General features: G+C 45.8%; 1 protein-coding gene across 6 annotated transcripts in view; it reads left to right on the top strand.

Annotated features, from left to right (window-relative positions):
• The window catches only part of LOC100121215 (autism susceptibility gene 2 protein), a 35,110-nt gene extending 11,195 nt beyond the window's left edge, over positions 1-23,915 (top strand). The window contains exons 1-18 of one of the 6 annotated variants that reach the window (XM_008218112.4): positions 11,700-11,852; positions 12,446-12,634; positions 12,896-13,009; positions 13,531-13,566; positions 13,689-13,715; positions 13,975-14,035; positions 14,167-14,369; positions 14,976-15,611; positions 15,695-15,948; positions 16,027-16,140; positions 16,227-16,459; positions 16,603-16,835; positions 16,926-17,090; positions 17,257-17,533; positions 17,607-17,748; positions 17,829-18,419; positions 18,503-18,574; positions 18,649-23,915. In XM_008218112.4, the coding sequence (XP_008216334.1) occupies positions 11,799-11,852; positions 12,446-12,634; positions 12,896-13,009; positions 13,531-13,566; positions 13,689-13,715; positions 13,975-14,035; positions 14,167-14,369; positions 14,976-15,611; positions 15,695-15,948; positions 16,027-16,140; positions 16,227-16,459; positions 16,603-16,835; positions 16,926-17,090; positions 17,257-17,533; positions 17,607-17,748; positions 17,829-18,419; positions 18,503-18,574; positions 18,649-19,174 (3,927 nt within the window). In that variant the 5' untranslated portion in view covers positions 11,700-11,798 and the 3' untranslated portion in view covers positions 19,175-23,915. Of the gene's footprint in view, positions 1-11,699; positions 11,853-12,445; positions 12,635-12,895; positions 13,010-13,530; positions 13,567-13,688; positions 13,716-13,974; positions 14,036-14,166; positions 14,370-14,975; positions 15,612-15,694; positions 15,949-16,026; positions 16,141-16,226; positions 16,460-16,602; positions 16,836-16,925; positions 17,091-17,256; positions 17,534-17,606; positions 17,749-17,828; positions 18,420-18,502; positions 18,575-18,648 lie in introns of those variants that run through there. The other 5 variants (XM_016982444.3, XM_031924682.2, XM_008218109.4 and 2 more) reach the window with 5 other exon arrangements.
• Positions 23,916-24,006: the final 91 nt, after the last annotated feature.

The following is a 24,006-nucleotide window of genomic DNA, read 5'->3' as shown; positions in this document are numbered from 1 at the left end:
CTTCATTATCCGGTGTAATTCATTCGCCCTCGCTTAATGGTTTCCAATTAAAATTAATTCACTTAAAGCGCTCTAACCTCGTTCAGCTGCCGACTATAACGTATACACGCTCACTCACTCTCTCCCTCTCTCCAAACACACGATAATCGTCACTTGTACAAAGCGATCGAACGGAGCGAGTATATGCGGGAAGTAACGGTACACGCGGAAGCAGAGAGCGACTGAGAGTACAAGAGAGTGGAAAGAAGAAGTAGGTAAGAAGGAGAGAAAGTGCTGCCGTTGCCAACGGGTTAATTACTAATTACGATTGCCGTGTAGTAGATTATAATCGGCGAGGACTCCGCCCGCGCGCGGGATTTATCTGCGATCTAATTGCCGCGTAATCAAGAGTCAGCTTGAATTAATTATGCGACCGAGGAGAGCAGTCTGTCCCGCCCCCGCTTGCGGAATTTTATTAAAGACGCGTCTCCCTCTCTCCCTCAAACGCTTGTACATCCTCTCGTACTCTTTTGTTGCCGCGCGTCGCGCTCGATATTGCGTGTACGTGCGAAAATTACGCTACATGTGTAGGGGCTGTATAGTTATAATCCGACGGGGGAGAGCAAGTTTCGCATCTATCGAGCGCGAGGCGTACAATAAGTTCGTAGGATTTGCAACTTTGCACCGAATGTTTGTTCTTGTCTCGAGCGCTCGAGAAACTCCCGAATGTCTTGTTCCAACTCTGCGGAATCACGCTGCGCGCGAGGGGTGCGGAGAGCGTTGGATTGTGTAGCCGTAGAAGGAAACAGTTTTGGACTGGCCTTTTCCTCGGCGATAGGTGGCGCATAGGCAGATTTCGGTGTCCCTAATCACATTCGGCGATCAGAGGGTATACATATAGCGCTGTGCCTATTAGGACCTGCTCTCGAGCCGCTCGTGCTATATGTCGCGCTAGTCGGAGGAAGGTATCCTTACAATTTATAAGTATAAGAATCCTGATCGCTGTTATACCTGCTACCTTATCTTGGCGATCGACCGTGTAATAGCTGGTTGAATTTGTCTCTCTCTCTCTCTCTCTCTCTCTCTCTATACCGTTTCAGGGTCGTTAATTTCTGTCACGCTCCAAGCTTAAGTATCACCTTGAGCGATTCAATTTAATACGAAAGTTTGCAGCAGTCGCTCGCGCGACGCTTTGAATACAAGGCGAAGACTGTAATGTATAATTAGAGGCAACTATGCAAAAACGCCGGCTATCTCGTATGCACGGCCGATTAACGATCTTATTGTTATTATTTTTTTTTGTTCGCCTATTAATTCGCCAGTACACGACACCGCGCTTTGATCGATAGTTTAACGCGCGCGAATGTATCTATAATTCTCGCGAGTTCGAAGCCGTGATTATTAACATTTATTCGATAGCTCGTGTATACGCTAATTATTTGCTCAGTTGTGTAACCCTCAGCCCGAGTGTATTTATAGGTGTACGAGAGCTCTGATATTATTAACCGAAAATCCACAACTTCCATATAAAGTCTCGATAATACAGTCGTTACGCAAGAGCGAGGAAAAGAATCGAAAAAACGAGATCAGCCGCAATCATTGCATAAAAATGTATCGTTTCCTCGCGCTCCGCGCGCGCGCGCGCGCACACAGGAGCGATTAGCTAACGCGGCGCTGTTGAGCAGTGTGAAACCTCCTTAACGGTTTCGCTTTATATCGCTTTATTATCCGGCGGCGCGCTGCAGTAGCTGCCTGCCGTCGAGGAAAATGCTCCATAATTGTTCTCTCTCTCCGCAATCGAGCGCGTACTCGCACGCCGCCGACGACATGAATAATCGCGCGTGTGACTTTCTCTCTCGGATTCTCTTTTCTGTCCAACAAATCGATCCGAGCTGTGTTTTCCCTCGTTCGCGTAATGTCGTCGCATTATACGCCGCGTGAAAAAAGCGGAGATCCCTCGTTCTTTATCTCGTCGGACAAACTGTTTATACAAAGTGTAGCGGTACGCCAGCAGCGCGGCCCGTACAAAAATAGACAATGAGCGCGGCCTTATCTGCGATTCCGATCGGAATGTTTATGCTAATGCCCCGTGGAATACGCGCGCGCGCGTGTGTGTGTAGCTCGTATGAATCTCTCTCTTTCCTTCTTCTCGGGTACGCACGACGATTTATATTTTAATTTCACCGTTGAATTCCCGGTAGCAGTATAGCGTGTAAGAGCCGTAAAATCGTCGAGCGTAATTGATCGCGGAGAAAATCGCCCGACAAATATGAAGTAAGTAAACAGCGGGTGTTACGCTGAATAAAGGGGAGGACATCGATCGGGAGTATAAACGCAGCTAATTAGGACCGCGTTCGAGCTTGTAAAGTCTGTGTGCAAAAAGGAGAGGCAGCGCGAACGATCGGCCGCTGCTGCGTTAAGACGCGCGGAAACAGAAAAAAAAAAACAAAAACAATGCGACAAACCACAAGCGCGCGCGCCTGCAAAGAAAGCTTTCGAGAGTTGGCTGGCCGAAAAGAGAGCGAGGAAAAAAGAGCTCTTTCCTATTACAATGCTTAGAGGGACAGCGTACACAAGCTGCAGCAGCAGCGGCGCGTAATATGGTATGAGGAGAAAAAATTGAATGCCTTCCTGCTCGCTCTTTCTCTCTCTATCTCTCTCTCTCTCCCTTGGTTTTATCTAGACATTCCCGTCTGGGAGCAGGAAGCGAGAGAGCCGAGAGTCAAGTGCGACTCTTGGCACTTGCGAGTTTGTCCGGAAAGGCCCGTACGCGCTGGAAAAGGAGTCGGCAGTCTGCGCTGCACACACAGAGAGCAGGATGTGCTGCCGGAGGGAGAGACCGGCTTTGGATTATATTGCTGTAGGGGTTGCGGCCAGCTATACATGCATATGCGCCGCGCGCACGCGAGCGAGCTTTGCTTCTCGTTTTCGATTCTCCCTTTTTCGACGCTCTTCTCGTCCGCGCGCACGTACACGCACGCACACACACACACACACACGCACACGCACACAAAGAATACGTATGATATTAGGCACGGACCCATTGTTCCGGACGAGTGAAAAAATTATGTAGAGCTGGCGGGACACGAAGCGCTCGCGTGTTGTTTTCGAAACGGGCAATTAATCTTGGGGAGCGAGCTGCCCAGTGTGTACGTGTAGTGTGGGTTGATGTCGCACACTTTTTGCGCCCGGCTCGTTTATACATCTTTTTATTAGTCTTCATTAGGCCGGGGGAAACGTCAATCATGCGCCTGACTCGATCTCTATACGCTTTCCGAGTTATTGGATAACGTTTATAGACACGTTTTTATATCTATCGCCGTCCGTCGAATAATGCGCCGTTGATCAAGCAATCAGATGCTTTCGGATAATCCATTTGCTATGCTCTTCATCGGATTAATTCGATGTGTATGTTCCGCAGTCGGCTCCGTGGCGTACAACACACACTATAGAGATACGCCGCGAGCGCCGGTTTCATTGGCCGTAAAACACGAGCTATCTCTGGCTGTGTTTAGCACATTATATCCGCAAATAAACCGCGCTGCTCTCTCGCGGTAAAAAATAATGAAAAAGAAAATAACGACTCATCGCGCGCGAAATATCGTGTCGCGCAGCAGCAGCAGCAGCTCAAATGACCCGTGCGCGAGCGTGAAAAAAGGACATTTTTCATGGCTATATACCGCCGGTGGCACTCGACGCATAAAGAGCTGCTTAATAAAGCCGCGGTAAAAAAACGCCAGCGTATAGTCGTACGTGTAGACTGCGCATCGCGATAAACATGTCAATAACAAGCGCACTTTGCTATTTCCCGCTTGGCACGTCGCTGCGATATTACATTGAATCTCTGGGCTGCTGTGCTCTCTCTCTCTCTCTCTCCCTCTCTCTGCTCTGCTCTGCGGTAATAACGAACGAGCTGCACTAGCGGCGAATCTCTCTCGAAAATTGATATATCGCTCGCGAGGCGCCGCGGCACCTGTGTGCAGTTGCTGCAGCAGCGACTCGCTCTCTGACCCAGTTTCCCTGCGCGAGCGAGCGAGAGAGTCAAAAGCGTTTCACGTTCCGTAGGACTTTTATCTGCCCCGCTAGCTTGCTCTCCTTGTCTCCCGAGGGATTTTTTCAATTTTCCTTTTTGTGCTTTTTTAATCTCGCGCGCTCTCTGGAATTGTTATATAATTTCGATCGAAGTGGCAGCTTGTCTTAAATAATGCGCTATTCGTATGACATTATAGTCGAGTCTTGTTTTTGCTACAGCGGCTCGCGACCGCGCGCGTAATGGCTTTATTATAGAAATCCGAGTCGAGCCGGGGCCGGTATACGCTGTGCTGCGGCAAGAAAATTAATGGCAATAACCGATAAACCGCGTGTTGCACTTTCTATACGCGTTCGATTGTGACACTGCAACGACTTCTTATACAATATGCGCTGCATGCGAGCGAGGATGTTTTTTTTGTCGGCGCGAGTGATCGATTATGGATATAACAATGTATCGCTAATGAGATTAATGCCGGGCGCACTTCTTGCTGCGGTTGAGTTATTTCACCTATCGGCTCGTAAATAAATCGACTGAATGAAAAGGCGCCGTTATGCTGCAGGGTTTGGATTAGAAATACACAGAGATAGAGCTGGCGCTGTTTGTACACCCGCGTCACACAAAGCAAATATAGATCCATACGGATAGTCGAATTTTTTCCACTCTAGCGTGGGAGCATCAATTTTCCGCTAACTTCTTCCTGCGCGTGATGAGAATGCTAGCCGTCTACTCCTGCAAATTGAGAATCTCCGAGCACGTGCACGAGTCTCACTCCCTCTCTGTCGATTGATCAATTTCGCGTCTTGTGCTTTTTCCCTCTTCTGTATAACCCTCGATTCGTTGCATTATACTCCAAACAAAAGCTCGTCGTCGTGCGCGCACACACATACACACACACACCCGCTGCTGCTGATAAGGTGGGGAATCGACGCGGGATTTTCGAATCACATATTCTGGGGGTATATTCGCTGATGCTGACTTCCATTATAGATCAACGATACACGTCGCTTGAATTTTTTATGCCTCAGCGGGGTATAACGATTTTTCAAGCGGCTCGTCGCCTTCGATTAATATACGAGACATCCCGGGAGAGAGAAGAGGATGATGAATTATTCAGATTTTTTATGTGTAAAAGAAGCTTCTTCTTTCGACTTTTCTCTCTCTCTCTCTCTCTCTCTCTCTCTCTCTCTCTCTCTCTCTCTCTCTGTAGTGACAAAGTTCGAAATGATTATTTAATAGGCAAAGTCCCTCGCTCTCGTCGCAGATCGATCGATATATTCGCCTCTCGGCGCTTCTTTTTTTTCATCGAGCAAATTGCAAATCGGCTTTTTATCTATATGAAACTTTCATGTAATACACTCACCGTTCCCGATCCACGCAATTGCTCTATTTCTATACTATTTACATCAGCGCCGAATCAACCTTATCGACTCGGCACGGCAGTAGCCCTCGAAAAAACGAGCTCGCCATGATTCATTCATCAGAGCTGATCTCGCGGGAGATAGCGCACTGCTATCGCGAAAAAGAAAATGTATAAAGTTTCATTCAAGAGCGGCTTTTCGTAAACGCCGTAATCTCTCACCCGAGTTGAATAATACGCGTGCGCTTTCTTTTAACGAACATACGAGTTAAACAAGCGTATATTATGCATGCACATACGTTTGTGAAAATCAGCGACAGTCTTGCCGGATTCAATTAATAACGGCCTCGCGAAATCGAGTTGTGCGCGCACCTGGATAAACCGTATATCCTATCTCTTTCGGTTCCTATTACACACAGGCCGCAATTACGTAATTAATCTAGAATTGAAATCGTTATAATTGATACATTCGGGCGTTAACGCGTGCGATGCAACAAGCGTGTGACGGCCCCGGCGGCGTGTATAATCCCTGAAAAATTCGCCGAGCGAGAGGGCGAATTCGCGCAAATCGATAAACGAGACAAATGAATATCGACTTGGCACGGAGTTCGCCTCGGCTGCTGTTATAACGCTTTTTTGGAGCTCGAATAGCTAATTTTTTCCGAGAACATGGAATTTCGACTCTCCGCGCTTCTTTGAATTTCGTGCAAACGAGCCTTTTTCATGATGTGCTATGTAAGTAGATCGCATGACGACTGATCGTTGAATTTAATTATTATATCGCTTGCGAGAGATCTACACGCCTACTTTAAAATGGTGTTTCGCTTAGATTTTCTCAATTAGATAACGCCCTCGAACTTTTTCGCCGCTGGAAACACGAGCATGTACAACTGCGATTATATGCATTGTTTTCAAACAAGCTCCGTTCTCTCGTCGCATAATTAATCGAATATAGAACAAGCTACAGCTCGTCGCTGATTAGTCTATTAAAAGAGCGTTTATTTGCATGGCAACTATCCGGTCCTAATGGATTATTACCCGAAAGTGGAGCAAGGTTACATGTGTGTGTGTGTGTGTGTGTGTGTGTTTAATCAAACAACGTCAATGGCAGGAAAAGCCTATAAACACACGACGAGCATTAAAACGTTTCCCGGTATACTTGTAGCAATAAACGATAGGCGATCGCTTCTAAATCGCGGCGAAAATACATGCGCATGAATGCTCGCGCAGCCGCGTCACGAAACTCCAAATCGAATTAAGCCTCGGCGTCGCCGGCGACAGCTGAGTCGAGATCGGTCGCGATAAGCCCTTACAGCACACACATAGCCGCATCAGAGAGATAGAGAGAACGAGAATGAGAGAGAGAGAGAGAGAGAGATCGACGCGCGCCAGATAACGAGCATTTCGCAGCCCCGAAATATACTCACTCTTCCTCTTCCTTTTCTAGGGAGTATAGTAGGGGAGACTTAATAGCCGTGTGTAAACACCGTAGTGTGCGACGGCCGTGAGCTGCGCGGGCATCAGGCAGCGATCGAATCTCTGGAGTACGTGCGTGCCGATAACGGCATTCGTCGCTTGTGTACAACAGATAAAGAACTTCTTTTTTCCTTCCTCTCTCACTCTCTCTCTCTACTCTTCGCGATGAGGTGTCGCGCGCGTTTTATTAAGTGCAAGTTAATATTTGTCTAAGCGCTTTATAACAAGCGTGAGCGCGGCGGTGATGCAGCACTTATGCGCGAGAGACGTGTCAACGTAATTTATGAAGTCGCGCGAGCTTTTTACTTTTCAGCTCTCTGCGGCACAATTGAATCGTCGACGTCGTTTTTGTCGATCGCTATCTCGCGCGATAATTCAATAGCGGGGATAGCCAATCTGGAGGAAAAATCGAGAGCCGTTATAATCGCGTGCTTTAATTGTTCCCGCGTACACCTCTATGTATATACATAATATTATGCGGCGTCGACCCCCGCAGCCAGTACACCGCGAGTTTGTTGGCTTTGGCTCGCGGTCCGTGTCTTTTGATAAGCCTGCCGTTGCTTCCTCTCCCTCTGCAGCAGCTTCACACAAGAAACTAATTCGTCCTCTCTCTCTCTCTCTCTCTCTCTCTCTCTCTCTCTCTCGCGGCAGGGGTGTCCGCAGTGCGCAGGTCGCCTGTTGCTGAGTCTGCGCACTGCGCGCGGCGGCGGCGGCGGCGGCTCTCTGTGTATAAGCTTCTTTTCTCAGCTGCGCTGTCCGCTGGTTAGCCGATAATTTGCCAAGTGCAAAGCAGCTGAACAAACTCCGTGCGATCCTATTGGCTAATCGCGCTTAATGTCTTCTTCGGGATTTCCTCCCCGGCGCCAGTGCGTACAATGCAGTCGGCCTATGGCAATAAAATGAAAGTATGCAAATCGAGTGTGTATAGCCCGAGAGCTCGAGCAGCGCTAATGTATGTAGCGATGACGAGGACGATTACGACGGCCCGACGAGGTTAATGACAAGCGTCGTTTTCCGCACCTTCCCTCGTCGACTACTGCAAGAGTGCCGCGGGACGTACGTATGCATCAGCCACGGGAATTATAGGGAAATTAGTTTCAACGCGCGGCGTCTGCACTTTACGTATACGTATATAGGCGCCGGTCGAACCGAAATGTCATACATACGCCTACTTTCGCCTATTGAATTTTAATTTAATTGCAGCCGCGGATATAATAAACGTATACGCGAGAGAGTCGCGCGCTAATTCAAACAGATTAAACTTATACAAGAGGGCATTAGCTGCCGTGCGGTTATGTTACAGCGGCGGCGGCGGCGGCATCGGCGCGGTGTGAAAGCATGCGATTATGATAATGATTAATTTGTGTAATAAACCGGCGTCGATGAGAAAAAAGAAGGCGTAATACAAACGCGCGCGCGCGCAGTCAAATTGACAGAGTAAAAAAAGCTATCCGTGTAATTTATCACTTTTTATCGCTGTATCCAGCGCAAGAGTGATATTATGCATGCAGTTATTCATTTTTTTCTCTCTCTCTCTCTCTCAAGCGAGCCGCAGCACTGGCGTACACTTTGTCGTTTCGTGCGCCGGGGCGAAATTATTTATCGTTGGTCGCGCGCACGCGTTTATACTTATAGCCGCAGGTGCGTTCGAAATTTACAAGACGATTCGTCCGCGGAAGCAGTGATTGATTGGGAAATCTCGAAAAGGCGTGATAATCAAATATCATCGAGAGCGAGAATCCGAAGCATCTTATCTGTCCGCCGAAATAATCTCGTATACCTGCGGAGAGATCTCTGCTAAGTCTATCCGAGGACAGCACACACACACACACACACACACGGGCTATCGGGTGAAAGATCCGGCCACAATAAAACTATGGGGGCGAGAGAGGAGAGGCGGAGAATCGAATTAGCGGCGCGAGAGCCGGTCCTACGTACGAGATCTACCTCTACACGTCCACGCTTATACCTATACGCACTCACACACGGGCTATAAGCCTAATTGGACAAATAGCCGGACAAATTACGCATCTGACGCGGCGGGGCTTCCATTCCCCCGAGTTTGCCGAGCAATCGATCAGGGGCATGATCGCGGCTTTGGCTATGCGTGTATTAGGCGGTGTATCTTTTTTTTTCTTAAAAATCCGGAGCATCGAAAGCATCCTTCTATCGGGTAATCGCGAAGGAAAAACGCAAGAGAGTGTAATAATCGAAGACGGCGGAATGGTATGTGATGAAAAAAATTTTAAGACCAGCTCGAACGACTTTCGTTCTTGCCGTATACACTTATAAAATTAAGTTCTCTCTCTCTCTCTCTCTCTTTTTCGCGTATACAGTCACTGGCCTAACTGTTGTTTGCATACAGAAAGAGAAGACGGAGTCGTAAAAAGCTCAGTGCAAGGAGGGGAGAAGCGCGCGCGGCGCCGTTCCGCTTGTCAATTACGGGGCGCGCGCGCGCGCGCACGACGTGTAAGCAATCGCATTTTCGAGCCTCCTTCGCCGTGTGTATAACGGCGGCATACACGTATACCCATAACACGGCTGCGCGCAAAAAAAGAGCGAGCCATATACAATGCGTTTACGAGAGAGAGAGAGAGAGAGAGAGAGAGCGGAGAAGCGGCCGCGGCGAGTCAGAAAAACAGCGGCGTATATACGTACATACATACGTACACGCGCTCAGGGGGAAAAAGAAAGTGGAGCAGCGGGGACGGCGTCTCCTTCGTGTATACATGTACGTGTACACACGTACACGGAGTGTAATACAAGCGCGTGTACACACACGACGGCTCTCACTCTCTCTGTCCCTCTCCCACTTGAGCAGCAGCAATCATGCGCGATTTGTCGCTCGCGAGGAGAGCATGTGCCGCCACTCACACCTATACGTATATACGGACGAGCTGCAGCAGCAGCAGCAGCACACGATTAAAAGGCCCCCTGACGATCGGGAGCCGCGCGCGCGCGCGCATGTGCTCTGCGGAGCGCACAGCCGGATTTTTTCCTCGGCTGCAGCAACTCTCTGTTGATCGACTACTAATGAGTGCCGGCGCTCATTTTCCTTTTGGCCGTTTTGCGAAAAACGAGGGGCGGACAAGGAGGCGCGCTGCTATAAAACCAGAGAGAGAGAGAGAGAGAGAGAGGCTCTGTACAGGTATACCTATATTACACGAGCGAGAGAGAGAGAGAGAGAGAGACACTACTCTGCAGCCGCTGCGGGAGCAGTAGAGAGTAGGGGAAGAGCGGATCGAGTCGGGATAGACGTGGCAACGCCGCGGCCGTGCTCCGGCCGCAAAGCCGTCGTCTCCCTCTCGCGCAGGCTATTCAACTATACACGTATAGTCGTCCATGTGCACGCGATCGAGCTTTTCCTCGCGAGAGCGAGTCGTGTAACCCGCTGCCGATGGTCCTCCTCCCGGCGGCGAAACAGCGCTGCGCGCTTCCAAAAAAAAAAAAAAAAACAACACCGCGGCGCATTCCCCGTCGGCGACTCTGCGCTCCTTTTTCCCCGCTGCTGCAGAGTCCGGCAAATTTGCACTTTCCGCGGCGGGCCGGCATTTTTTCTAGTCGCCGATTTCCGGCTCTCTCGCTCTCTGTATATTGATTTTTCAACGTAGCTCACCGCTTGCCGCTCTGCCCTTTTCGCTCCTTTTTCTTCCTCTCCGGCGACGTACGCGCGCTCACAGGTATGCATCGGCGATCAGGTGATTTGTAATCTCGGGAGAGTCGAGGGCCATGGCTATCCCGCGCGAGCGCGTTCACCTCTCTCTCTCTCTCTCTCTCTCTCTCTCTCTCTCTCTCATACTTGATGAAATATGAATTGAGCAGCGCGCGTTTTAAATCGCCGCGCGGCGCCGTGTAATCGTTCCGCAAATCGCTACAGATAAACTTGCGTCACTTGCGCGCATACGCGCGGTATTCTATAGCCGCATAATTTTCCATTACGTGTATAGTACGCGACGCTTAGAATATATTCCATAAGGCCGAGAATGAAACGTTCACACATGCATAATACGCGATAAGATTCCGCGCGGGCCGAACAGAGCGTTCTTTTCATTACGCGCGTAATTAACGTTCCGCATCTCTCTCTCCCTCTCTCTCTCTCTCTCTCTCGCGCGCGCGCGCGCGCACTCATAATAACATAATAGCTCCTATTAGCCCCAGCGCTCGCGCGTCCGGCGCGTGCATTCTGAAATCTGATAAACGCGCGCGCCACGCGGTGCCAGCAGCATCGGCCGCTTTCGATCTGATTTCCACGATCGCGCGTTGATTGACGGATTAGCGTCTCGTTTTCATCGCCCGACACTCGGATTTTCGCATATAATCGGAGCGAAAGAACCCGCAGGAAAAAGTGCGGAGAGCGAGGTGTATCTTATGGTCGCAGCTGCGTGTGTGTGTGTGTGTGTGTGAGTATATCTATGTACACAGAAAGAGAGAAAGAGAAGCGGAGCAGAAGGCCTTGCGTCGCGCGTTCCTTCGGTCAATGTCTTCTTCCTCCCTTTTTCGATCCCTCTCCTCGAGGCTCGATATCATCCCCTCCGGCAGCGACAGTACATATAGCAGTCTCGCGTCTCGCTCCTGCTTCTCGAGGGGGAACGGCGCGTTGTATGCGCGACGACGAATGCGGCTCTCTCTCTCTCTCTCTCGCTCGCGAGTTTGTACACCTTGGCGAAAGAGGAAAAGAGAGAGAGAGAGAGGAGTATATACTTATACTCTTTCTTGCGGCGCTGCCGCCGCCGCCGCCGCCGCCGCCTCGACCGTTGCACTCGGCTTTTTGCCGCGCGCGCGAGAGCCAACCTTTGCTCGCTCTCGTTCGCTCGTCAGTCGCTACAACTCCGCCGGCCGGTTCTTCGCTGCTGCCGCTGCTACTGCTCCTTCTTCGCCCGAGTGTCTTCTTCTCTGTATAGTCGAGCCTATACTTCTCCTTCGGACGGCCGTGTATAGTGCTGTTTTATACATATGTGCAATGTTAGGAGGATCGCTTTGAAGCTCGCGGTGCTACTCTGTGAATCTGTGCGTCCTGTTGTGGTTTGTTAAGCGAAAATATTTTCTACCGTGAAAGCTTTGTGTGCCGGAACTTTTAGCTCCTATATAACGACTTTATGACGTGAAGCGAGATCGTCTGGGGGACGGTGTATAATTTGATATTTTATAAAGCTAGTTGGCGCGATACGTTCGCGTAAAATTTTATCCATTAAAATTTTCATCAGCAGCGCCGGGGGCGCTGCGTGTCGAGGGATAACCCATTTTTCAGTTTGCGTTTAACCTGATTCCGGCGATTATAACTCCGCTTCTTTCGCGCGATATAGAGACCTCCCCGAAGCTCGTGTGGGACTGAAATTGGAGTATAGCTTTACCCTGCGCTACATCGAGAGATTTTGTTGAGGAACAATTTTTCGATTATACGCGGTTGCGCAGACCACGACAAAACACTCGAGGCCAAACGTACAACATTACGTCCTTTCGGCGCTCGGCTGTAATCGATTTTTAATCCGATTTCAGCTTGCCCTATACCGATATCTCGATGTCGATGCGACCGAAACTCTAGCTCACCTATTTTTAAGATAATCATTTTCTGTATAATAATTTCCTTCTCTCGATTCCAGAGTGCAATAAAACTAGCCGGGAAGAATAACTTCAAGAAGCTGCATTCGCTGCTGTCAATACCGGAGGACAAGCCGAAGGTGGACACGGGACAGAATAACCGGCATAACGAGCACCACATTAAAAACCACTTCAAGCACAACCATTACAACACGCATAATTCCATACTGACACCCTCGACGCTCAACCAGGTATAATTCTCTCTCTCTCTCTCTTTATTAAGTAGCCTATCGGAAACGTCCCATTTGCAAGTAAAATGCCGCAGCCCGCGCGCGCACGATCGGTTTCACGCCTGCCGCCGCAAATTATCCCCCCCCCCCCCACCACCACCCGCGAGCGCGAGTAGAGGCTAGCGCTGATTTATCGCGGATCATACCTACTTATACCCGGGCTCTCTCGTCCTTTTCTTTCGATCAATGCAATTTATTGACGCTCCGACTCTTGTGTTCCAGGGCCTAGATGCGGGCACGAGTGACGACAGCGGACGAGCTTCCGAGCAGCTGCACGGCTCTGGCATCCCCCGGGACAGTCAGGATGCCGATAGTTCTAGGGACCATCTCAGTGATGTAAGTCTTGTTACGATAAGCTCTGTACATACTCTTCTCATCGACATCGTCATGCATCCATCGCGACATTCGTCATCCTTGTCACCACGTGCTAGCTGTGACTTTCACGTGGAAAACAATCATGTACATACGTCGTTCGTTGTAGATGAGAAACATTCTCTCGCACCATCCAATTGGCATTACATTCATCACTGTTCATACGAAATTCATATACCATTTGGCCGACTTCCATCGAAATTTTTTTTCAAAAACGAAAACAGAAAAGTCAACGTTTATCCTTTACGATGTGCGCGTGTGTACGAGGTATATCGTATATACGCGTGTATACCTGTTGCAATTTTTAAATTCAATACCCTCGACCGAGTGAGAATACCTTTCGACGACACGAAAATAACAAGCAAACTGCTTTGGCGAACTGTATTGTTTTTACGAAAATCGCAGCTGAAATAACAGACGAGAAGATGAATTTCAAAAATGAAATAGTCAATACGTAAAGATTGCATGAACATTTTGCTTCACAGGCTAGCAGTCATTGCAGTTCGGGTAAAGGTTATATCGTAAGTATTTTCGTTTTCTTTTCTGGAAAAAATGCACTGATTATACCGCTTTTGATAACAACCCGCCTTATACTAGAGTATCAATTATCACTTGCTAATTTTGTCTTTTTTCTGTTCCACAGTGTGATAGTGAAGGAGAAGATGATAAGGTAAGAATTTCCACACGAGTTTCCGGTTTGACACGCAGCGTAGAAAAAGTGTTGTATACGAATCTCATTCTACTTTTAAATTCCGTTTTTAATCGCGCACTTTGTAGCGGATGGATACGAGGCGTCTAACGATGTTATAAAACACGCCTTATTTGTCGGCGAATCATTTACGACACTTTTTTTACTGCATGTGAAATCCTTTGTTATCTCATGAAATTCTTGCATTCGTCAATTTATAACGTATTCATTTTTGTTCCAGAACTCGGACGACGGATCGATACTCTTTGAATCTTCTACCCCACCACCCCTTGCACGTAAATGTGAGTTCATGTTTTATCTTGAATTTTATTTTAATAATGCCTGCTTGACGTTTAGCGAATTAAAACTCGAGAATACGATGTAACTTTATCCATAAATAAACTAACGAATCGATTTTTTCTGTCCCGCACAGACGAGTTGCCATCTTCTTCACCACACGTGCTGCCTCCGTCGAACGGGGCGGGCGGATCGCCTCCAGACACAGGCGGCCAGATCTCGAATCCTGCGACAGATGCCCCCGCGCCGATTCCTCCTCCTGTGCCTGCCACCGCGCCAGTCCCAACGGCGCCCAGTCCTCCAAGTCCCACATTACCTCCGCACATATCTCAACCACCCGTAAGTATTTTTCGAGCCTACATATTCATACTACTTTTGTTCTCGCTGTTCGAAGCCGCAATTAAAACGCGCAGTGCGTGTCTCGTCCGTCGCGCTGCACGCTTTTCATGATTTCACGCGGAATATATAGCCCTGCCTATACAGTCGTAAACATCGATATTCATGCAGAGGATTTATGTGTATGTAAATTCATGAAGCTCGCTGTGCTTCGTGTCAAATACGTTGTGTGCGCATTAACTTTGCATTTACATTTTTGTGTAAATATTTTTATGCTTATCGAGACGGAAATGAATTTGCCCGTCGCGATAAGATCCGCGATCCCGGAGATTGATTACTTTGCAGGAGATTTGAGCTAAAGTCAGAATTAACCGTGTCAAGGCGTTACAGTAAAGCTGTATACTTAGCATTGCAACGTCAATTTGATTCGACTTCTTGTTAGAGGCTCAATTACTCTTAATTGTTATTTGATTATACCCAATTAGTGCATAGATTCGAAGCGCGCTGACTGCACTAAAAACTTATCGGCACAGCGCTAAAGAGTACCCCAGTACTAATTATTTTAAATATATGATGAACTGAAAAACGCCTTTTTCTCCGGTCTTCCAGATGACTAGTCCGCTAGCAGCGAATCCACGTGCAATAGTCCCGCAGCAGCGGCCGGTGTCGCCGGCCCTCCCGCCGCCGTCTCTCTGTCAGCAGCAGCAGCAGCAGCAGCAGCAGCAACAGCAGCAGCATCAACAGCAGCATCCACAGCAACAGCAGCCTCAGCAACATCCACTACAACTGCAGCAGCAACCACCACCGCAGCAACAGCAGCAGCCGCCGTCACATCAGCCACAATTGCTGCATCAGCCACATCAGCCTCATCAACCACACCAGCAGTCGCAACCCCAGTTGCCGCAACAGCCTCAACAGCCCCAGCAGCCTCAGCAACCGCAGCAACAGCCACCTCCACAACCTCATACCTCGATACCGGCGCTGCATCCACCCAACGTACCCCTTGTCTCGTCGTCGTCGCACACGACGTCCCCGGCCGTTGCGAGTCTCGGCGTAACGCCTGCAGCTCCGTCGAATGGTGCCGCCACTACGAGCTATCCACCTCCCCTGCCCATGGCTGCCTATCCTCAGACCCAACCATCCTATCCTCCGCTCTACACACCCTACACGGCGCTCAACCACAGCCCGTATCTACCACCCGCGGTGCCCTCGCCTTCGCACTCGGCCTCGTCGCGAACCGATATTGTAAGTTTCTCTTTCATTCTCATCTCCGTCAATGAACTTGAATCCATATCTGAGATTAATTCTACGTTCTTTTGTCAATACAGCGAGGCAGCAGGGCGTCGCCATTGACGAATCTGAGCAAGTCGTCGATGGGTAGCACGGTACCTAACAGTCACAGCAGTAGCACTAGCACACCGATGAGCGCGGCGACGACGACCTGCGTCTCGACGGTGACGAATACAGTGACGACGGCTAATTCGATAGCGCACAGAGATATCGTGGCCTGCAGTCTTGCTGGCAGGAATAGCAACAATTCTCCAAGAGGGCACAGCCCTACTCGAGAGCGAGATAGTTATAGGTAATTTGTCTCCCCTTGGGATCTTATATTTATGATATCGCCATTGAACATGTTGTACAACGAGTGTCTTTGTTACAGCAGTAACGTGAGCAGCCTTAGTAGAAGCAGTATAACACCGGTTAGCGTGCCAAACACCTCCTCTCCGGCCAATTCTAGTCTACCTGCGTACTCCAAGGCTCAAGCATGGATCACGTAAGTATACTGAACAAGTCGTTTTAAAATTATGGAAGTTCGTTATTACAATATACAAATAACAGACGATCATTTTATTTCTGCAGTAGCAACGCATCGTCACAGCTGTCGCCAGCAACGGCTACGTCAATGCCGCGGCCAACTCCACCACCGACCCTTGGTTTGCATTCATTCCCACCGCCGATGTTCCCGCCACCGATGCCACCACCTGTCTCCAGCGCGAGTCCTCACACTTCCTTACCTTCGCTTCCTCCGCCCACGTCCAATCCGAATCCCTTCTCCGCAGAGTCGTTGTTCAATTCAAGCAAACCGACAAAAGGTATGACATCACACCAATGCTTTTCTTATTTGAGACGAGAAGTTATTATTTCCTTGGTCTTGTTTTGTATACTATACGATTAAGAAAATAATAACTTGCTGGTTGATGTTTGCCAAAAACTACATTACTACTTTCAAATATAGAATCAAAAATAGGTGTGAGCCATGTGCCGGGTCAGACGGATCTGTTGCGTCGCGAGCTGGACAATCGGTTCTTAGCCTCCCAGGACAGGAACGCAGCAGTAGCGAACCTTGGTCCGCCGCCATATCTTCGCACGGAAATGCATCACCATCAACATCAGCACACGCACGTTCATCAGCACACGACTCCCATCCTCCCACCACCGGCAGGATCGTCGCTATTTCCACCACCGATTGTGAGTAGCTCTATAAAATGTTCACACACAAGTCTACTGATAATAAAAAAATAATTTTCAAATATAATTATTTAATTTTCCTATTCGCAGTTCAAAGACATTCCAAAGCTGGGAGGAGTGGACTCTCCATTTTTTCGGGGGAACCTCAATCTCGGCAACTATTCGAGTTTTAATGCTGGACTTCTTCATCCTGGTTTAGGACCGCCGGCGACACCTTTCGCACCTCCTACACATGTAACGTCATACGCGCCTACAGTAATTTGAAACTTTTCTACTCGTGCTTTACAGTACTAGGATCTTTCAGAATATCAACAAAATAGTTTTAAAAAATTAAAAAATTTTGATCGACATGAGTAGAATTCTGAGCGTTCCATATATCCAGTTAAAAGTAGTGGATTGTAACCGTACATTTAATTTGCAGAAGACTGGAAAGTGGAATGCGATGCACGTCCGAATAGCCTGGGAGATCTATCGCCATCAGCAGAAGCAACAGGCAGACGCGAATGCAGGTGGTGTCAATACGAAGACAGAACTTTTGCGACCACCGGGTCACCTATTTCAGACGGGTCCAGCCGGTACTTTGGGGATAAGTGGTCCTCAATTGGCTCCACCGTTCTCCACGGCCATGCAAACGCATCCGCCAGGCCCACCAGTTTCACACACAGTTGGATTTCTCTCAGCGCCGTCTTCGCATTTAGGTATTAAATCTTGTTCTTGTATAATAATGACCTATTGTAATTTTATACGTAACTAATGAATTTTTACTTTCAGGAACAGGAATGTCCCCGTTCGGAAGGTACCCACCGACGTTTGCCACTGCGAATCCAAACTTCCCGGGTCTTTCCGGATTCCCACCTGGAAGAGATATGCCTCCAATGCCAGGAATGAGTTCAGTCCACGATCCATGGAGAGGGTAAGTTACTATACATTGGGAAGACTTGAAAGACTGAAATAAGGAGTAAATTATTAATCGAAATATTGAATCATCCATAGGTTGCAACGTGCTCCGGGAGCCTACCCTCCGACGACAGTCGCTTGGAGTTTGAAGCCAGAGCCACCAACTATCGATACGAGGCGAGCCGAGCTTGAGGAGCGTGAACGCGAACGTGAACGTGAACGCGAGCGAGAGCGCGAGCGTGAACGGGAGCGCGAACGTGAGCGTGAACGGGAACGCATCAGGCGAGAGCGGGAGCGCGAAAGAGAAGAGCAGCGTGAGCGGGAGCGAAGAGAACGTGAGAAAGAGGAGAAGCGAAAGCAGCAGGAAGCGGCTGCAGAACGAGAGCGGGAGAGGCGAGAGAAGGAGCGCAGAGAATTGGAAAGGCGAGAGATGGAACGTGAAAGGCTCATTCAACAGCATCATCACCAACAGCAGCAGCAAGCTCAACAACAGCAACAAAGCAGACAACAACACGTTGTCGTAGGCAGAGACAGATCACCTCTTAGGAATGGTTCGAACCCTATGGATGGTGCACCGATGGTTAGGGTGAAAGAAGAGCCGAGAAGTAAAGACGATGATGTAGTTATGTTGACTAGGGGACCTCCTCAAGGTGCTCCGCCTCCGCCTAACGCCTTGCCAGATCCAAGGTTTGTAAACTAAATTTTTTAATGCAACTGATTTTTAATAACAGCTTTCAAGATATTTTTAATTGTTTGATTTTTTCATGCAGAGAGAAATTTGAATTACGCAACGACCGTGTGGACTTGCCGAATGTTTTACATGACACCGAAAAGTGGATAAGGTTGGTGTTGATCAAGCATTATAATTCTTTATATTATTGTCGTACTGTATTAACATTGGAATTTTTTTCATAAGGTACCACCACACGCACCCGCATCCTTACCTGCAAAGTCGACACCCGCACGGCGTACCTCCGCCGCACACGATGTCCCGCACTATGGCGGGTATCCCTGGTCTAACGCATCCTATGCAGCATTTCGCTCCACCGCCGCCGCCTAGTGCTGCTGCAGGTCAACCAGGAGGTCCACCCGCTTGGCCCACGGATCCGTTTCGTGATCCCTATAGGTACGACCCGCTGCAGCAGTTGCGCTACAACCCACTGATGGCTGCGGCTGCTTACCGAGTCCAAGAAGAAGAAGAGCGCGCCAAGCTATACGGAGTAGCGGGTTACCCGCCACCACCTTCTGCCGTTGGCGCACTTCGCGGCAAGGATCCGAGCCCTGGACCGCTGAGCAATCTGCATATGCATCACCGGGCGGGCCCTGGTCCCGGCGGACCTGGACCAGTGCCTACCGGTCAAGCCCAAGTGAGGCAGCTCGAGACGATGGTGCACAATGCCGCGGATATGCACAAAAAGGAGGATGCCTCGCAGTCGCGATGATGCTGTCGAGGTCTTGCTGTGGAGAAAAAAGCGGCCGACAAGCGGCTGACTTGAGGAAGCGACTGAAACTTGCCTCGATCGACCAGTGTCACTGATAATTGACTTACCTACGCGCCCGCGAGAAAGACTTTGTACATACAGGACTATTATATATTGCTAATATTTATAGAGATTACGAGAGTGAAAGTTTTATCGTGATAAAACTATACTGTTGCTAGTAGTGCGATGACTGGATAGAGAACGAAAAACAAGAGAGCGAGGCATAAATCGCTCTTAGAATGCTTATTTTCCAATGCTGAGAATATGCAATGTGTGCATGATTCCGTGGCCTGCGGTTCTTGACAGTTGCATTGAGCAAGTCTCATTCGAGACTGCTGTCATTGACGTATTCAAAGGAACGGTTTGGTACTAAATTGAAAATTAGAATGGTAAAATAGTTACAATGTTCTGAAATTCTTACCTATGTGATGAAATCATTACTAATTATTCGACTGTAGTCGTATTACAAAACGTGACACGGAGAAAATCTATTTTTTGCCCAGGCAAGAGTTGATATTTTTTCGAAAAAAAAATATCGAGTATTCAGCTAATAGAAAAATGATTTTGCTCGTGTCATCATTTGTACGCGTAATGTAATCAGAACATTGTTAGAATTTTACATTGATGACGATGTACATATGATTTTTACATTTAAAAAGTTCTTAGTAGCGCGAGAAAATAATTTTAGATTGCTAGCAAAGGGAATTGTTAAGAAAAACTAATGACAAAAGATTGCATTATAACAAAGGCAATTTTTATTCTGAAGACTGCTCAAAATGAAGAGGATTTAACATGTTTAATTGTTACATAATTTTAGTAACATCTAATTTTTTCGAATCATGATTTTGCAATTACGAGGTACGTTATACCTTGGATTTCGTGTTACTTAAAAAATGAATTTTTTACAACAATCAAAATGTAAAAAAAGGAAAATTTCTTTTATTATGCGAATAATCAATTGAATTGTACATACGATGTGATTTTTTTTTTAAAGTTAATTTTAGCATCGAAGCGGATAGTCAAAGGTGTAAAAACGATCTATTTAAACGAAAGTAATAGACGGTTTGTCTGCTTTTTGTACAGCTGCGAAAGTGATATATTAGCTTTATTTATAGTTTTATCAAAATGAAACTATGTGAAATAAAAAATCAAGTTCGCTAAATGTAATCAAGTTGAATTTCATACCCGTGTATAATCATTTCTTCAATTAGATAATAATGCAAAAATGAACTGAGAGTTTGAAAATTTTAAAAACATTATCAATTTCATCGAATGAGACTTGTCTTATGCAAATGTCAAGAAATTCCTAGAATTTTTATTAAGTGAGGTGCGAATTGGCGATCAATAGGAAGATTAATAATGAAATTTTTATGTATAATCATAAATTGACTAAGAGTATTTATCAACATTTGCTTCTTGTGATGTACTAAACATTTTTATCTCTAAAATTAAATTTCATTTATAACAATATCAATTAAAACAAAATTTAAGATTGATAACGCCGGAGGAGAATTCGCGGTTATTTCACTCGTATAACTCGGAAAACTTCGTAAGGCGTTAAGTGATACTTGTCGTCTTTTATTTTGAACTTGGTGACAGAATGGAAAGAGTTCGTTATGTCTCTCTTAAAAGTAAAGCCAAACTTAAACGCTAACTAAATAAATAAGCAAGCAAAGTGAAAACAAATTAAGATACGGGAAATTAAAAGATATTTTATCGTGTGGCGTAAAACAAATAAAAGAGTATTAAGGAAGTGACTGCGATTTTTAGAAAATTATGACGAGTAAAATATAAATTCAAGAATGAGTGCAAGAACACTCGCTGCTTTCCGCCAGCGATACATCGCAAAAAAACCGTTTGTCTGTCTATAGCGATTATAAACCTTATTCATAAACGATGATAACTATTCTGCATACAGTTAGAAATATCGTGTGTAATATTAATTAACTAAACTTAGAATGAAACTAAAAGCAAGATAAAAGAAGCATATGCAAAAAAATATAAGGTCGAGAGATTACACTGCGTAAATAATTTTTCGCGGACTATGGAAAAAAGCACGCGCCTATGATAGATTCTAGAAAAATTAAACGAAGAATAAACGACTTTGCGGAGAAGGAAAATTGATCTAAAGACAAGTTTTGGCCGAGGCGGTTGCATGCTTCGATCTCTGACGCGTCATCCGAGAACACGGGGCAGTAGGCACGTGAGAAAATGCGAAACGTGTGTAACAGTGAATAAATGAGAGTATGCGAGACAGAGCGAGAGCAAACATTTATTTAATTATTTATTTATTGCCAGGCATCGAATACCGCGACTAATTGAATCTCTGTTACATCACTGACGCGTTTAGAAACGAATTGGGGATAGGACATAGATGGTGCGCAAGAAATAGAGGCTGAGGAAAGGGAGCCCGATACGTTGGCTCTTGTTTCGCCGATGTAATATAAATTGTAATAGGCAAATTTTACGTTCCGATATAGACAAGACTCGATTTTCGCCGAAGGAAGAAAGTGGAACTGATTCTAGAATGAGAGCTAGGCAGAAACGAATGAGCGGGGCAAAAATCAGAAGGAAGAGCGCTACAGGTGATCTAAATCAAGAGAGCTCTATAGAAGATTTCCTGTGATATATTTAAAGCAAAACTAGAGAACGAAAATGAAACGAAAGGATGACGAGAATGAAAGTCACCGAACTTGGAAAAAAGTATGTTTCGGAGTCTCTGCAAACGTTCGCTATGATCGCTCGGGAGGCTCGATCAGACAGAATCTGTACTGCGAAAATGTTTTGCCTCTGAACTGTCGATGATTTGTAACGACTCACACGATGACTCGTAAAGGCCAGCGGCAATTCATCAGGCAAACAATACCGTCAATTGTGAAATGAATAATTAAGATTGAAGGAAACTCCCGTATACTTTGTACCTGGCGTTTCGTTGTAATATCGATCAAAAGTGAAGGAACGGAAGGGAATTTATTCCGGAAAGAAAAATTTATATATATTTCATGTACAAATTATATATAATTAGTTGATATTCGCGACCCCAAAGCGCCTTTAGGGAACGGCATCGATACGTGCTATACATAGTATTTACGCTGTAAATACGAACTTAATCCCACTTTCATTCACCTTTCCTAACATCTATGTACTTCGTTCGGAAGGGGCAAGCGAATTATATAAATTATGTATTATCATATATTTCCACTTTTAACTATGTGTAATTGTATATAACTATATGTAATTATATAAATTTTCTTTCCTAGACGATGTAGGAAATACACACACACTCACACACACAAACACACATATATATATATTATAAAAAACTGTCATACGATACGAGATGTAATTATTATTATTTCGACTGCAGCTAATTTTATAGCTGGCTTATAAATATCCGTTAATTTCTTATAATTATTTGTTCCTTGTACGTAATGCACGAAAAATAGCTGATATTTTCGAAATCAAACTGTGAAAGAGAACAACGGGACGCGATTATTGTTTACAGCTGATTTTTTATAGCATGGTTATATCTGGATTCCTTTGATTTTGCCCTTTGAGATGTGTGCGTTGGAAAGTTAATCGGATTAAAATCTGCTTCCTATACGCGTGCCATTACCAACCGGCGGTCAAATGCAGTCACTCGGAAGTGATTCCTTCTGTTTTCTTCCCCGTTTTCTCCAACTCGCAAAGTGAACGAAAATACAAAAAAGAAGAATGGGTAGGCTTATTTGGTGCAGTTGTATGTATTATTTTTCACAACGATTTGCGAACCGAACAATGTGCGTCATTCAAAGAACTGTAGATATTTTTCATCGATGCAGCTGAAGATGATAAAAAAACATTAATAATGATAATGGGAAAATGAATTGCAATGCGATGCAATGGTTCTGTTTTTGTAGATATCGAGAGGATGCGACAAAGTATAGAGGAAGTTTTGTGTGAATAGGTTTTTTCTAAAAATCAATGATTCTTTGTAAAAGGGTCGAATAATCATAGTTTCTATCAAATTAGCAGCTCAATGTCTTTTGTATAATACCTTTCCTCGAATGTTTTCCAGAACGTTATTATGTTCAAAAGTTTGTTGTAAATAATGAAGCTTATTAGAAATGAGTCAAGTTTACAAATTTATTTGTTATCATCATAAGATCACTTTAATCGGTCTAACAAAATTACAATTTCACCCAATCTTTCATACAGAATTCGTATTTATTATCGTGTTATCATTGTATGCCATAATTAATTAATTAATCGAAAATCTTTTACTTTATTCGAAAAGAGTCTAAAGAAAATATACACGTGAGGAATCTCCAATTATAACTAAAAGAAAAAGTACTATTTTAAGTCCTTAGACACTATTAAGACAATATTCCTTATTTGCTCTAAACATACTTTAACAAACACCAGTGACTCTTGCAAGTAAAAATTGATTTTCATTAAACAATCACGTTACAGAAAGTGTGTGATAGAAATTTTTTCAATACTAAAACACCACGCATGACATTTATGTATATAAAAACGAAAAAACGCATGGATTCATTTTAAGATGGCATATATTTTATCTTGTGATTTTTCAAATAGTATTGTTCCGTGTCAGAGTCTCACTAAAAATTGACCCCAATTACTTGTGGAGGAGCTTAATTAAACTTCATTCACTTTGGATATAGATGACTTTCGTTAATTAGAAACGAAAAACTGTTTGGTATCTTTTTTCAAAAAAACACAATAACTGCTAATCATATATACGATTACTTTAAAAAGAAACTATTTTATTACAAATTGTGAAAAAGAAAGCA

The sequence above is a fragment of the Nasonia vitripennis genome, chromosome 2 (genome assembly GCF_009193385.2).
Source record: "Nasonia vitripennis strain AsymCx chromosome 2, Nvit_psr_1.1, whole genome shotgun sequence".
NCBI lineage: Eukaryota > Metazoa > Arthropoda > Insecta > Hymenoptera > Pteromalidae > Nasonia > Nasonia vitripennis.
Note: the sequence above shows the minus strand (reverse complement) of the source record. Positions and strands in the feature narration are given on the sequence as shown.